Source organism: Dama dama, chromosome 8 (assembly GCF_033118175.1).
Source record: "Dama dama isolate Ldn47 chromosome 8, ASM3311817v1, whole genome shotgun sequence".
Classification (NCBI taxonomy): domain Eukaryota; kingdom Metazoa; phylum Chordata; class Mammalia; order Artiodactyla; family Cervidae; genus Dama; species Dama dama.
Genome location: NC_083688.1, coordinates 30595003 through 30611388, shown reverse-complemented (window position 1 = coordinate 30611388; position 16386 = coordinate 30595003). Strand labels below are relative to the sequence as shown.

The 16386-nt window shown below is 39.7% G+C and overlaps 1 protein-coding gene across 1 annotated transcript in view; it reads left to right on the top strand.

Annotated features, from left to right (window-relative positions):
* The window catches only part of XRCC5 (X-ray repair cross complementing 5), an 80923-nt gene that overhangs the window by 19162 nt on the left and 45375 nt on the right, over positions 1-16386 (top strand). Inside the window, exons 9-13 of the mRNA XM_061148791.1 lie at positions 546-658; positions 3801-3863; positions 7160-7297; positions 8386-8476; positions 12515-12648. Coding sequence (XP_061004774.1) covers positions 546-658; positions 3801-3863; positions 7160-7297; positions 8386-8476; positions 12515-12648 — 539 coding nt within the window. The remainder of the gene's footprint in view (positions 1-545; positions 659-3800; positions 3864-7159; positions 7298-8385; positions 8477-12514; positions 12649-16386) is intronic.

Genomic DNA, 16386 nt, shown 5'->3' with positions numbered 1-16386 from the left:
ATGCAGAAAAATATCCAGCATATCAATTGAATGTTTCTGAATAGAAAAATTTTGGCATCTTCCATTAGGCATTTATATATCTCCAGCATCCATTTTTGGGAACATTTTGTTCTGAAATTTTCCAATGGGCGTTTTTCTCTGTAGATCTCCAGGTTTCTGAATAAATGTGCTCTTGTTATTATTTTTACAAATAATGATTATACTTTATAGTCATTCATGGTTTATCTTTGGAGGATAACTAGTACATTGCATTTGCTGCTATTCTTTCTTCTAGGCTGGATAATCATCAAGGTAACTAGATGGCAGAATATGCTACTTAAAAAAATGTAATTAGATTTTAATTATCTCTATATTGTATATGTTTGTGGATCTGCTGCTTCTTTTCCCTCTTTGATCACAAGGGACAGAAATTTGATTCCAGGGAACAGTAGATAGAGGCTTGATCCGGAGTGTGCATATATTGTTAATGTATGTGTGGGGCCAATTTCAGCTTGTAGAAAATGAGGCCCCATATGCTTAACAGGTGCTCTTCTCTTATTCTCCAGGGTTCCGCTATGGGAGTGATATCATTCCTTTCTCTAAAGTGGATGAGGAACAGATGAAGTATAAATCGGAGGGAAAGTGCTTCTCTGTGTTGGGATTTTGTAGATCTTCTCAGGTAAAGCACACATTCTACTAATTGTAAATAAAACAGACGAGCTTCTTCCTCATTATTTGAAATGGTGTGGTTTTGATTGGACCTTTTATTTATACTTATTTCACTTTTAATTTTTCTAAATGTAGTTTGCGGTGCTACTGTCTTTGATTTTCGAAGATTGAAAATCAGGAGGTAGAGAAGTCAGCATAAATCAGAAGAACAAACTCAGTGAAAAGTCACTTCTTCACTTTGGTCTCAGTGGTAGCTCATGGTAGCCTTAAAGAAACAGCAGCCAGTTCTTTGCTATTGTATCCCTTTCTCTAATTGTAAACTGGAATGTTTTATAGGAATAAAAGTCTAGTTGGGTTTTGAATGACCATAGATCTCTTAGAATATCATTGATTTATGCCAGTCACCCTTCTCAGTGCCCAACAGAGATCTAAGATGTGAATGAAGCTTGTTCATAAGTCATCGGTTCTTTAGACTGCAATACAGAGATGCAAAATAGACACAATGGGAAATGCAGTAACTCAGTGAAGGCTGTGAGATACAATATACGGTCCTGGAAAGAGTCATTAAAGATTCATAGAGGTCTTAAGTGAAATGTTCTTGAAATGTACTTGAATAAGTAGAAAGTGCATCTTTTCGGCTTTATAGGGATGAAGAGATTCTTGTTGGCTCTAGAAGAACTCAAGTGAGAATTAAAATAAATATAATCCAGTATACCAGATTTGAACTTCTTCATGTTGCTCTAGCTTGTAGTCCTTCTGTAAGTCAGTGTTAGAATAATTCAGTGAAGTTGGGGAGAATGTGTTTCATGATATGCTCAAACTGTTAGGTGCATGTTCAAGACTCATAAGTCAAAATTTGAGAATATTTACTCAAAGTCAATACAGTTTTAATGGTGAGATTAAATACTTTTTGGAAGTTGAGAGTCCCTAACAAATTACAATCAATATACTTTTCTTTAAAATTATTTACTTTGGGAGGTGTGATTAAACTTAAAATTTATGTTTATTAAAGTCAGTGCTTATGAGTCAAGTGAAACAGAGCCTCCATTCAGACCTGTTTGTAGAAACTGGCCTCTTGAGAGCTAATTCCAGATAGGCAGAAAAGAATTGCCTATCTAAAACCACTACAACTGTAATTCAGGACTCAAAAAACTTAAATCATCTGTGCCACAATGGGTGTGGGGGCCCATTTAGTTAAATGATGAAGCAAAAAAGAGTGAGCTGAAAAAGTACATATTCCATTTAAAGAGATTTTTATTCACTTAAACTGAAGTTTTAAGTCATGAAGTATTTTCTAAATCAACTTTTTTTGATGTTAAGCTCTAAGTTATTTTTATCTTAAGTACAGTATCAGACAGATACAATAGAAAATCATAATAGCTACCATTTATTGAGTGATTACAATAATACAGTCAGTATACTAAGCATTTTATATAAATTCCCATTTAATTCTTATTACAACCCGCTTCAGTTCAGTTCAGTTGCTCAGTCGTATCCAACTCTTTGCAACCCCATGGACTGCAGCACACCAGGCCTCCCTGTCCATCACCAACTCCCAGCGTTTACTCAAACTCATGTCCATTGAGTCGGTGATGCCATCCAACCATCTCATCCTCTGTCGTCCCCTTCTCCTCCCACCTTCAATCTTTCCCAGCATCAGGGTCTTTTCAAATGAGTCAGTTCTTCACATCAGGTGACCAAAGTATTGGAGTTTCAGTTTCAACATCTGTCCTTCCAATAAATATTCAGGACTGATTTCCTTTAGGATGGACTGGTTGGACAACTCTCGTAGGTAGGTGCATGATACATACTTTATATATTAGGAAATTGAGGTTCAGAGCTGTTAGATAATAGGCCCAAGGTCACCCAGTTAGAAGGTGGTAGAGATGGGTTTTGAACAAAGTCTCTCTGACTCTGAAGCTATGCCATTAATCAGCTGTGATCTGTGCACCGATAGGCTCATTTTTGAATAGTCTAGCTTTTGCATACTTGCTTTTGTGTACTGTGTTAACAAATGCATACACAGCATCTTAAGAAGGTTTTGCCATACCAACTAAGGTAAAGTGTATGTATGTACCTTCTAACAGACTAGTAATAAGCTTTAAATAAATAAGATCACATAGTTTTCCAGATTCCCTTAAACTGAGGGACAGTAATACTTCTGGAATGAATTAGTGTGAAACTTTTCATTGTATAAAATGGACTTTTTGGTTTGGTTTTTTTTTTTTTTTTGAATTGTGAATTACTCTTTTAAATTTTTAAGAGACTTTTCACTTTGTCTTCTTCCAAGTTGTCAGTGTTCCTGGTATCTAATTATAGGATGGATAAGAATTTAGCCAGAAATTCCCCAAATGTCTGACTGTCCTTAGAGAAGTCATTTAGGTGCCTTAGGAAGAGGTATCATTAACTGTTCTTAAATCAGTCAACTATTACAGATTCTAATAAAAGGGCAAATAAATCTATACAAATATAGCAGACTGAAAATATAAAATTATTCCCATATTTCTTCAAATAATGGTTTTCAGGTAGGGAATGGACATGAAGATGGAGGGTATTTGGATAATATGGGCCTCACCCCCACACCTCTGAGACTTCGTTTTCTTGAACTGCTGTTACTGTGAAAGTGCTCACAGTTTCTCAGCATTAGAGGTGGGAGTGCAGAAAAAATATTTGAGAAGCATTACTTCTTTTACGGCACCTTCTTAGAAACTCTGGGCTCAAGATGACATAGATCAAAGAGATGTTGATCTTGGTTGATAGATGCAGGTGGTTATAATATCAGGAACTCTTAGTATTCATTTTCTAGTCTTTCTTTGACTCTGATGCTGTGCTAGTTAAGTAATTTAAAGGACAAATGGCACTCTAGTCTCTTTGCAATTCATCAGTGCTTCGTCATTGCTCTTAGGATGAAGTCCAAACCACTTTGCTTCTGAGACTTCATGATCTGATCTGTGCTAAATCTTACTCATCTGACTTTACATTTATTGTGTTTAATTTATTTGAACCTCAAGTAGTAAGTTGTTTCTAGTGACTGTGAATGTTTTTCAGCAAGAGCATTTTGAATAGAATTTCTTAATAACATGTGGCATTATGGTTTCATATGTTCCTTACTTTGGATCTAAACCAGTTCTTTTCCTCACTTCCTCCTGTAGGTCCACATGAGATATTTTATGGGAAATCAAGTTCTGAAGGTCTTTGCAGCAAAAGATGATGAGGTGAGTTGACAGTAGGTCTTTGAGGCAGGGCCACAGAATTGAATTGTCATTTTAAGTGAGTTGTTCAGGGCTTTTATAGTTTAAAATAACACTAATTCTTGCAACAGCGGTGGGAAAATTCACTTACCTTTAGCTTTGAAAATGGAGAAGTGATAAATGAATTTGTCGTAGCTTGAGCACAAGGCCTGAGAGCATAGTCCTGCATTTGGAGATCAGGTGAGTATTAAAAACAAAAATGTTTGAACAAATACATTTAATTTGGGGATCTCATGGTCACAGGTTCAGGAAGTGTGGCGTTAGGTTAATATTTTCATTTTTCATAAGCAGAACATTTAGTGCTGGCTTGAACTGAACAAAGCTAGTGGAGGTAGTGGAGTTCCAGCTGAGCTCTTTCAAATCCTAAAAGATGATGCTGTGAAAGGGCTGCACTCAATATGCCAGCAAATTTGGAAAACTCAGCAGTGGCCACAGGACTGGAAAAGGTCAGTTTTCATTCCAGTCCCAAAGGAGGGCAATGCCAAGAATGTTCAAACTGCCAAAGTACAATCATTTCATTTGCTAGCAAAGTAATGTTCAAAATTTTTCAAGCTAGGCTTCAACAGTTCATGAACCGAGAACTTCCAGATGTTCAAGCTGGATTTAGAAAAGGCAGAGGAAGCAGAGATCAAATCGCCCACATCCATTGGCTCATAGAACAAGCAACAGAATTCCAGAAAAGCATCTATTTCTGTTTTACTGACAATGCTAAAGCCTTTGATTGTGTGGATCACCACAAACTGTGGACAATTCTTAAAGACATGGGAAAACCATGCCACCTTACCTGCCTCCTGAGAAACCTATATGCAAATCAAGAAGCGACAGTTAGAACTGGATATGGAACAATGGACTGGTTCAAAATTGGGAAAGGAGTGCATCAAGGCTGTATATTGTCACCCTGCATATTTGACTTATATGCAGAGTGCATCATGGAAATGCCAGGCTGGATGAAGCACAAGCTGAAATTAAGATTACAGGGAGAAATACCAATAATAACATCAGATATGCAGATGACACCACCCTTATGGTGAAAGCGAAAAAGGAACTGAAGAGCCTCTTTATGAAAGTGAAAGAGGAGAGTGAAAAAGCTGGCTTAAAACTCAACATTCAAAAAGCTAAAATCATGGCATCCGGTCCCATCACTTCAGGGCAAATAGATGGGGATAATATGGAAACAGTGACAGACTTTATTTTCTTGGGCTCCAAAATCACTGCAGATGGTGACTGCAGACATGAAATTAAAAGATACTTGCTCCGTGGAAGAAAAGCTATGACCAACCTAGACATCATATTAAAGAGCAGAGACATTACATTGCCAACAAAGGTCCGTCTAGTCAAGGCTGTGGTTTTTCCAGTAGTCATGTATGGATGTTGGACTATAAAGAAAGCTGAGTGCTGAAGAATTGATGCTTTTGAACTGTGGTGTTGGAGAAGACTTGAGAGTCCCTTGGACTGCAAGGAGATCAAACCAGTCAATCCTAAAGGAAATCAATCCTGAATATTCATTGGAGGGACTGATGCTGAAGCTGAAGCCCCAATACTTTGACCACCTGATGTGAAGAATTGACTCATTGGAAAAGACCCTGATGCTGGGAAAGTTGAAGACAGGAGGAGAAGGGGATGACAGAGGATGAGATGGTTGGATCCCTGACTCAATGGACATGAGTTTGGGTAAACTCCAGGAGTTGGTGATGGACTGGGAGGCCTGGCGTGCTGCAGTCCATGGGATCACAAAGAGTCAGACACAACTGAGCAACTGAACTGAAGATAGTACTTAGCCAAGAGTAGGCACTAAGTTAATATTCCTTGAACTGAAAAGGTAATCACTCTTATCATGACATCTGTAGAGGATTTTGATGGCCAGGTGTTGATATCATAGGTTTTTTTGTGGAGGATATGGGAATATACATAGCTAAGTTTGATGGATGTTAGGAATTGACACATAGTATCAAAAACATACAAATGTTTTTGTATTTGTATTTGAGAAAAATACAAAGTGTTTGAGAGGTTAGGGAGTGGGGGAGGGCTTAGTAAAGCAGATCTGAAACAGAGAGCTTGTCAGTTTGCTGATTCTTGAGGATGGGTTCGAAGCTTGAGAGCCAGAGATTTGGGGAGAGCATTCCAGTGAGGAGAAATTGTACATGGAAAAACTACTGGGGCAGGAAAACACAAGACTTGCCTGTGAATAATGATCTGCTCTACTGAGGCTGAGAGAGAGGTGCCTGTGGAGGTTTTTATGGAAGAGAGTGACATAGCTCTCGGAACAGGGGACATCGTGATGGAACAGGGCGGATAGAATATGAAATATGGCATAAAAGTCAATTTGTAGAACTTGATGAACACTTGAAGGACAGTAGGGAGGCCTTATCAACAACTTTAGGGCTTCTCATTTGGAAGTGATATTTGTGGAAGTAGGGAATACAGGTGGAGAAGAGGGGAGAGATACTAAACTTAGTTTTGGTCATGGACAGTTTGAGATACCTGAGGTATAACTATACAAGTTATCTACCAACTAGTAGGCTATGTAAGTCTAGATCTTAGGAGTTTTAAAGCTGAATATACAGATTTTTGATTCATCAACTCGTGGCACTGGATGAAAGAAATTGTCACCAAAGTAGAGTTCTTTTAGAGTGAGAGGAGGAGAGAAAGGCCAAGAGCAGAATTTCAAGACTGGAAGACGGAAAGAGCTGGGGGAAGAGTGGTCCACAACAGTAGAATAAGCAAGGGAGAGTATTGCTTCTGAAGCCAGAGACGGAGAGAGTGCAGAGAGAGAGGGATGGTCAGATGCTACTGAAAGGTCACACAGATAGAATGGAGACTAAGACTTCGGCAACTTGGAGATCACAGGTCACTTCAGAGTAGTTTCAGGAAGGAAATGGCTACGTAGCTGGTTTAGATTGAAGAATAATTGGGTTCTAAGTGGTGAAACAAGAAGATTATTTCATGAAATTTAAAGATGAAGGAAAAGAAGGTTACAGATAGTAATTTATGGAGAGAGGGACAAAGAAAAATTTTGTTTAGAGTTAGGTATGAATTCAGAGGAGGAAAGTTGAAGGAAAAAGAGCATATGACGAAGTTCCCAAAGAGGTACAGTAAATGTGATCAAATGCAGATGTGTACAGTGTAGCCTCCAAGAGGATAGAGGAATATTTAATATCTGAAACAGGGAGAAAGTGGGTAGCAATCTTACAAGTACTCGGTTGTGCTGTGAAAATCCTCACATGTTGGACACGTGTTGACATAGGCATCTCTCTTACTAGGCGGCGGCAGTTGCCCTCTCCTCCCTGATTCACGCTTTGGATGAATTAGACACGGTGGCTGTGGTTCGATATGCTTACGACAAAAGGGCTAATCCTCAGGTTGGCGTGGCTTTTCCTTTGATCAAGGACGCATATGAGGTAGAACCTGCAAGTCTTTTATTCATATTAATTTTTTCCCTTCAGTTGCTTTGTTCTAAACAGTGTTTTTCAACTGTTAATGTGCATGGGAGCTACTGAGGGAATCTGGTTAAAATGCACATTCTGATTCTGTAGCTCTGGGGAGGGGCGTTGCCTGAAATTCTGCATTTCTCACCCACTCCCACCTAATGCTGAGACTGCTGGTCTGGAAATCACACTTTCAGTAGCAGTGAAAGAACATAAATTACGACAGTGTACAAGGAGCTTCCTAATAAAACAACTAGTAACTGTTGACTATGACTTACCGTTTGCCCAATCCAGTGATTTCCTCTCCATTCTCATCCTTCCTGACTTCTCAGAACCTCAAGGGAATACAGATTACCTCCCTTTTTACAACAGTCTTTACTATGGATGAAGGTTGAAGGTGTGATTTTCTTGTGATCCTGCTGAATTTACGTTTTTTTAGGGCTCTCCTGTTGAAAATACAGGTCTAGATTCCTTGCCATTTCCTGTGTCTCAGAGAACTCACTGTGGCAGAAATGGAAGAGAAGGCAGATATCCTGACTTCCACGTCAGCCTGCCAGTCACCTTGACTCTTCTCATTTGCTGTGTTGGTCATGCATTTTGTGGATATCTGATAGTCTTTCTTTGAGCATTTCTTTTATATTTACTATTTTTGTGCTGTTTGCGGTTGTGTACAGCTAATCACAGGGCTTCCCAGGTGACTCAATGGTAAAGAATCCACCTGCCAACAGAGCCACGAATTCAATCCCTGGGTCAGGAAGGTCCCCTGGAGAAGGAAGTGGCTACCCACTCCAGTACTCTTGCCTGGGAAACCCCATGGACAGAGGAGCCTGGTGGGCTACAGTCCATGGGGTCGCAAGCAGTCGGAGACGACTGAACTGAGCAACGGATCAACAGCAGCGGCTAAGAACAGAGATGAGAGCGCTTCACTCCCCATGTCCTGTACTTCTGCCTTCTGATTTTTGAAGTCCCTCTGTTGAGCCATTTTCATAGCATTTGGGATCAGCTTTAAGTTTTTCCGTTAATTGAGTTGTCTCTGTGTTTATCTCACTGTTTCTCATTAGTGTTTAGTGTACATACAACTGCCTTTCATGGAAGATTTGCGCCAGTACATGTTTTCTTCCTTGAAAAATAATAGGAAATGCACTCCCACAGGTGAGTTGATTTCCATTTTGCTCACTTATTTGCTCTAAACACAGACTGGGGGAAACCACCCGTCTTTAGTAATGTTTGGGGACTAGGATTTCACAGGGTGGGATTATAGTTGACCCTTGAACACTGAAGAGGTTTGGGGCACTACTCCCCCAATTGAAAATCCATGTATGACTTTACAGGGCCCTCAGTATTCACAGATCTGTATTCAACCAATCTCAGGTTGTATAGAAATGTACATATTTACTTGTAATCCACATGTAAGTGGATCTGAGCAGTTCAAACCCATGTTGTTCAAGAGTCAACTGTAGTTGAATTCCAGTCACAGTGGTATACTGTAATGATGAAAGGTGATTTTTTTACCAGTAGTAGGGATTCTCCAGCATCCCCCTTCTGACTTAGAGGTTGTCTCCAGGGAGCAGTTTAATGGAAATGGATGTACATTCTCTAATTATGAGCAGAGGGTTTGTCCTTCTGTGCAGTGAATTGGCACATAGTATCAAACTTGTGACTAGTGTCCTACATAAAATATGATGTAACTTTAACCATACTTTTCTCTTTGCCCTTTCTTCCTAGTTCACATTTTCAGTCCAAGTCCTGTTGCTCCTTATTGCCAGGAGTTACTGGGAGCTTAATGAGAAGAGGCCTTTATTAAGCATCTCTCTGCAGATGTCAGGATGCTACACACAGTGATTCTCACACACATAGATCCTGTCTTCCATAAATCTCACAGTTTAAGACAGTTATCATAAGATGTAATAGTGGGCTGAAATAGAGAACATACACCAAAAAGAACACAGAATGATGAATAGATGTTTTAGTTGACAACTTTAAATCTGCCTTGGTGTAGGATGAGGGAGCTGTGAGGTGAGTTCAGAACTGGGTGCTCTCTGGATGTTGGGAGCAGGGTGTGGGAGAAGAGCCAAGAGTCAAATCCGTCATGTGGAGTCAAGCATGGACTTGAATGTGTAGAAGATGCCAGTGTATTATAATATTCAGTCTTTTCCTCTTGATAATTCCAAACTTTAAATGAGAAGAACATTTAAAAAAGAGAACTTTGTTGAGAGAGAACCTAATAGATATAAATCACTCAGGATCTAAAACATTATTTTTCGATCTGTTGATTTATTTCATGTGAGTTGACAATTTTGTTTGCATTTGCTCCATTGGAAAAACAGATCATTAAAACTGTTTGACATATTTCCCAAGTCAACATTTATGTAAGGGTGTGTGATGCCAGCGTGGTCTGGCCTGATACTAGCCTGGAGTAGCAGATGGAAATCACTGAATATTCACCCACACAGGTACCACCTCCTTCTTATTGCCGGGTGGACCCTGCAGTCATCAGTTTGACATGGTCCCTGAAGCCTCCCTTAGAAAGTCAAAAAATGGGACAGAAATGTCTCATGATAAATGTCTATATGCTCATTCCTTTTGTAGTAGCTGTCTGAAAGGGATGTTTGAAAGGCGAGGAACAGAAGTATAATAAACTTTGAGGAACTGCTTACTCTTTTCTGCCTTTTGCCTGGTGGCCGTGAATGATCCCAAAATAACACTTCAGCTTTTTAACAGCTGAACTACCATATGAATCAGCAGAATAAAAGTTCCTTATGGGAGTTTAGGTAGAAGCATTTTGGGGAGAGTAGCTTTGGGCAGTGCCATTTTTATTGACTTCGTAGATTTTTACTGGGAAAACTTGCTTTCTATCTGGTATCTGAGAGACATAAAGAAGAGGACACCATGTTTCTGCTCTTAAAGATCCTTAGAATTTGCCTGGAGCGGGGTAAGACATGTATGCAGGACATTTTTCCAAAGAATACATACATATGAATGGCCTGCAGACACATGAAAAGATGCTTGACATCACTAATCATCAGAGAAATGCAAGTTAGAACCGTATCTGTCAGAATAGCTATCATCAAAATGACAACAAATAACATGCTTGTGAGGATGTGGAGAAAAGGGAAACCCAGTGCACTGTTGTTAGAATGTAAATTGGTGTAGCTACTATGAAAAACAGTATGGAAATTTCTCAAAAATTTAAATTTTTACCATACCATCCAGCACTTCTGATTCTGAATATTTTCCCACAGAAAACATTAACACGAACTCAAAAAGATATATGCATGCCTATGTTTATTGCTGCATTATTTACGACAACCAAGATATGGGAGCAACTTAAATGTCCATCAGTAAATGAACAAAGAAGATGTGATACACACACACACATACACACACACAGTGGAATATTACTCAGCTATAAAAAAAAGAGTTAAATCTTGCCATTTGCAGCGTGGATGAACCTAGAAGGTATTGGGTTGTCCAAAAATTTCATTTGGGTTTTTCTGTTAGCTTTTATGGAAAAACCTGAACAAACTTACTGGCCAACCCAGTATTATTCCAGGTAAAATAAGTCAGACAGAGAAAGAGAAATACGGTATGATTTCACTTAAATGTGGAATCTAAAAAACAAATGAGCAAACAAAACAGAAACAGACTCATAGATACAGAGAGCAAACTGGGGGTTGCTAGAGGGAAGTAGAATAAGGGGATGAGTGTAATAGGTAAGAGTGATCAGCGGTAAAAACTTTTAGTTAATAGGTCACAGGGATAAAACACTTTTTACATTGCGAATATAGTCAGTCAGTTCAGTCGCTCAGTTGTGTCCAACTCTTTGCAACCCCATGGACTGCAGCATGCCAGGTTTCCCTGTTCATCACCAACTTCTGGAGCTTGTTCAAACTCATGTCCATTGAGTCGGTGTTGCCATCCAACCGTCTCCTCTGTCGTCCCTTTCTCCTCCTGCCTTCAATCTTTCCCAGCATCAGGGTCTTTTCTAGTGAGTCAGTTCTTCGCATCAGGTGGCCAAAGTATTGGAGCTTCAGCCTCAGCATCAGTCCCTCCAATGAATATTCAGGATTGATTTCCTTTAGAATTGACTGGTTGGCTCTCCTTGCAGTCCAAGGGACTCTCAAGAGTCTTCAGCACCACAGTTCAAAACCATCAGTTCTTCTGTGCTCATCCTTCTTTATGGTCCAACCCTCACATCCATACATGACTGCTAGGATATAGTCAATCATATTGTAATAACTTTGCATGGTGACAGATGGTAACTAGATTTATTATGTTGGTGATTTTGTAATGTTTAGAAATACTGAATCACTACATTATACATCTGGAACTAATGAAATGTTGTAGATCAATTCTACTTCAATTAAAGAAAGATATGCATGCAGGTCTATGTGATTAATGCTATGAGATTTGTGAGAGGAAAAGAACTCTATCTGCCTTGTAGAGCTTGTAAAAGAATCCACTCCCTCTGGTCCAGTGACGTCTTCCTGTTAAGTTGGTATACTCCAATACAGGTTATGTTAAATCCTTATGAAGCTGATGTTTCATTACCAAAGGAATGTTTTTAATGTTCTTCTCTTTTGCCAGTTAATAGTTTTTTTAAATGTCAACTCAAGGGCTTCCCTGGTGGCTCAGACAGTAAAGAGTCTCGCTGCAATGCAGGAGACCTGGGTTCTATCCCTGGGTGGGGACAATCCCCTAGAGAAGGAACTGGTACCCTAGTATTCTTGCCTAGAGAATTCCATGGACAGAGGTGCCTGGTGGGCTACAGTTCATTGGATCTCAAAGAGTCAGACACAGCTGAGTGACTGACACTTCACTTTTTCCATGAATACCCAATATTTTGAATTACCATATAGAAGGTGAGTTTTGTTTGACTGTGGTGCATTCCTCTAGAGCACTTTTGATAAGATAACCCATTGTCAAAGATAACCCATTGTCAGAAGTTCATCAGTTGGTAGAGCTCAGACGTACCTAAGAGACCAGCTATTCTAAATAGCTCTCTTTGCCAATAAGAAAACTGAGGCTTAGGTTAAATGGCTTATGTAACTGGAGAGTGCTTTTGGCAGGGCCAGGACTGTCTATCCTGCCAGTGTTGCTGTGAACATCTATGAATGGAAGGCGTTTGTTTGGGAGACTAATGGAACTAATCATTGTTTCTTTCTGCTGCTTTGTTTGTCCTTGTCTTAGAGGCACAGTTGAGTGCTGTTGATGCTTTGATTGACTCCATGAGCTTGGTGCAGAAAGATGAAGAGGAGGGCACCATTGAAGACTTATTTCCAACCAGCAAAATCCCAAATCCTCAATTCCAGAGACTGTTTCAGGTGAGAGAGGAAAGATGAACCAATAATAGACTTTTTTTTTAGATGAAGGAGAGCAAAGTGAAAAGTTAGGGCAATTGGCTGGTCCAAGTCAAATCAAGAGCTCAGTTGCTCTGTTTAATGAAAGGTTAACACCTTTCTCTTCCTACTGAAAAATGATTAAAAAAATACTCTGAGCTTTTAGAAAGAAAGAAGTAAAGTTTGGATGTTCTTAAATAGCTTTTTCTAGGAGAAGGCTAGATTTGTGGTTTTGTGTCTTAAATAGGAGGGCAAAATAAAAACCTGTTTCTTTTACATATATATAAATATGTATATATTTTAACAGTTTCCTCCTATGTTTTATGTGAATGAGACTTTTCATTGTTTTTTAATATCCAAATAGTAGGGGAGTTTTTAGGGACTGTGTAGTATATAACCACTATTAGGGAAGCAGTGCTAGAAGTCAGATAGAGAGGTTGTAGTATGAACTTATTAAACAGTAACTAAAGAAAAATTTAAATTTCTGAATCTTGGTCCAAAGGAATTAGAAGATGGAGATTGGGTTAATGGGAACTGGGAACTTGATAAGGGAGCGACTTATTCGATGGAAGGGGAGGGATGGGCCAGTGGTGAAGGTTGGTCCCAGTCCTGGAGTGACCTGGTGACAGCAGGACGTAGGCGTGTCTGAACCCCACGAAGGTGCAGAAAGTCACCAGCAGCTTCTCTAGGCAGACTTCTCCCCGAAGGGGAGTGGAGGGCCTACTCTTATGACAGGTGGGGAGAGGCAGGGAGGTGGGAATGGAGGCTTCGTATTGGGGGTCCACTGATAGCCCCTTTGACTCATTTCTCAAAGCGTCCTTAACTAATTCAAGTCCATGTTAAGGCCTGTTATGATTTTATGGACTTTTCTACTCAAAAGAAGCTGCCTAGTTTTTTTATACTAGGCAGTTTCCTTTAAACTTCCTTTAAAGAAGTCTTTTGTTCTAAAATCAGTACTATGAAACTTAACAGGTCAGATCTGACTCAGTAAGTACTTTTGTATTCTAAGTATAATCAAGTATAAATTACTTATATACATTCCTTTGCTGTCTTTGACAAGTAGACTTCAAGACCTGCTGTTTTTGACAAATGGCCTTTGCCACTTGACAGAGAAGGGAGGAATAGATAAGTTGGTATGGAAAGCTTGCAAAAACAGGTCACCGTGGTGAAAAATAGAAACTTCTAATACTTGGTAGATTTATCAAGGGTGGGTACTATTATCTTCAACAAATATTTGTTGGATTAATTGAACAGCTGCAAGCCATAAATGCAGGCATTGTTACCTTTTAAAGCTTTAAGAACTGGCAACTTTGATTTTTACAACCTGCCAACTTTGTTTTCTTTTGTGGGGGTGACTTTTTAATATGGTTTATCTGTATAAAGAAGTATCATTGGGGTATTTATAAATTGAATTCACTTTTTCTAAAACAAATATCGGGTACTCATAAGTGTTTCATGTGCTGGAGATACTGGAAGCTCACTACCTGAAAGGACCCCTCCAGAGAAGTGAAAGAGGATAGAGAGAAGAGAGGAATAGAGAACAGAGTAGTAAAATTGGTAGGCTCAACAGTGGTGGGTACAAAATGCTGTGGGAATAAGAGGAAAGAGAGATTCTTGCAAGTGAGTGACTTAGGAAGATTTCATGGAGGAATAAAGGTGATGTGTGATGTGACGAGAGCATGCCAGGCAAAAGAAGTAGCACATGCAAAAACAAGAAAACATAAGAAGCGTGATGTATTTAGGGATCCACAAAGAGTTCCATTTGGCTGGGAAATAGGCTGTATGGGAAAATGACGGGAAAGGTGGCAGGTAGCAGGCAGGTCATGAAGAACCAGTAGTTTGGGTTTCTATCCCATAGGCAGTGGGTAATCAGGAAAGGCTGTTGTCAGTAGGCAAGTGACGTGAATTTTAGAAAATAGGCCTGATGGTGGCCTATTTTCGGGAGATGGGCTAGAGACCAGTTAGGAAACCTGCAGTGGCCCCCAGGAAGACTTGAGTTACAGCAGTGACAGAGAGTAGAGAAGAGAAAATTTAGAAGCTCAAGTGGATAGAATTTAAGGGATTGAGTGGTGGCTGATGAGAAATAGGAGTTGAAGAAAACAGAATCCTAACTTGGACCCCTGGAGGGGTGATATCACCATGAATTAGGATAAGGAATATAGAATGAACAGATAGAAAAGGTAGTTCATGTATTCTTGCAGGTGTTCAATTTGAGTTATCTGTCAGCTATTCCAGTTCAGACACTCGGGGAAGCTGGAAATAGGGGTGCAAAACCCGGGAGAGCCTTCAGGACTAAATGTCTATACATTTGAGAGCCCTCCTCACTTAGATAGAAACAGAAGTGAATGCGGTCACCTAGGAGAGTGTTGAGTGACAAGGGGAGAGAATGAAGTCCTGAACAATTAGGGAGAGACGGAAAGGCTGCTAATCAGTGTTCCTACTCCCCCCCTGCCCCCGCCGCCCCCCACAAGCTCAGAGAGGTAGAAAGAACTAGAGGGGTGTTGGAGTCAGACATTGCGCAGTGGTGAAGGGAGCTGAACCTGGCAAAGGGCCTTTGGGGTTTGTAGTGACGTCTCTGATGACTGCGAGGGCCCGGGGGCAGTAGACTGATGGGACAGGAGCCAGGTTACAGGGCCTGGAGGAGGAAGCTGTACTGATGAAGGGGAGAGAGAGGACTGGGAAGCTACAGGAGGAGGTCGGACCCAGGAAGACTTTTTTTTCCCCCCCTTTTAAAATGTCTTATAACTAAGGGTGAATGAGCTGGGAGTAGAGGGCAGAAGCGGGGAGAGGTTAGTAATCAACTCCTTGGCAGGAGTTAATTTAAGGAGAAATGCTGAAAAATATCCTTTGTCAAGTGTAGAGTTAATACTGCCTTTTAAATAATTGATACTTGGTTGCTAAAATCAACATATTAGTAACTTACAAGCTAGCCATGTGGCCTGAAGTTCTTTGGGTTTTTTTGTTTTTTCTCTAGTCTGTTTCAAATTGTAAAAATCACATAAAGGAAAATAGTTGCTTAAAGGAGAAATTAAGTAGACTGAGGACTGAGATCTCAGCATCTTGGCCACTGAAAAGTATCACTTTCTCATAACCTGTTTTTGTTTTTTTTTTTTAATAAATTGAGATTTTTTTGATTGGATTTTTACCCCCACTGAGCCTTATTTAAAATGTGACCTTTGAGAAAACATGTGAGTTTGATGGTTTTGAACATCTCTTGTGGGTTCCTTATTACTGACTTAAAGATAATGATACTATTTGAAAGAATTGCCTAGAATTCACAGTTCTTTCCCCAAAAATGTCACTTGACTATCACAGATAGAATCTCCCAGAGTATTTGAGAGGTAGTGTGCTGTGTTGGGTGTTGGATTTCTGCTTACTTCTTTAGGACTTTCTAAATTGTTTTAGGTATTTTAATGACTGACCTGAGGGAGAGCGTGGTGAATTATAAATTATTCATGAGAAGATCAGGGTAGATTCACAGAGTTTGAGATCTTTTTTGGTTTCCCCTTTTGCTGTGTATTAAACAGGCCCAGTGTCATTGATGCGCCAGGGAAGGTAATTAGGAAAAAGGAAATCAGGACTCTGAAACAATGAATTTACAAGGAGAAGGAAGGCTTGGGGTTGGTCTAGTGAAATCAGGGAGCAATACATGAAATTTCTAGAGGAAATTGGTATTTAATTCCTACCTTGGGGTTTTGTTAATTTGTAGAACACATTGACTCT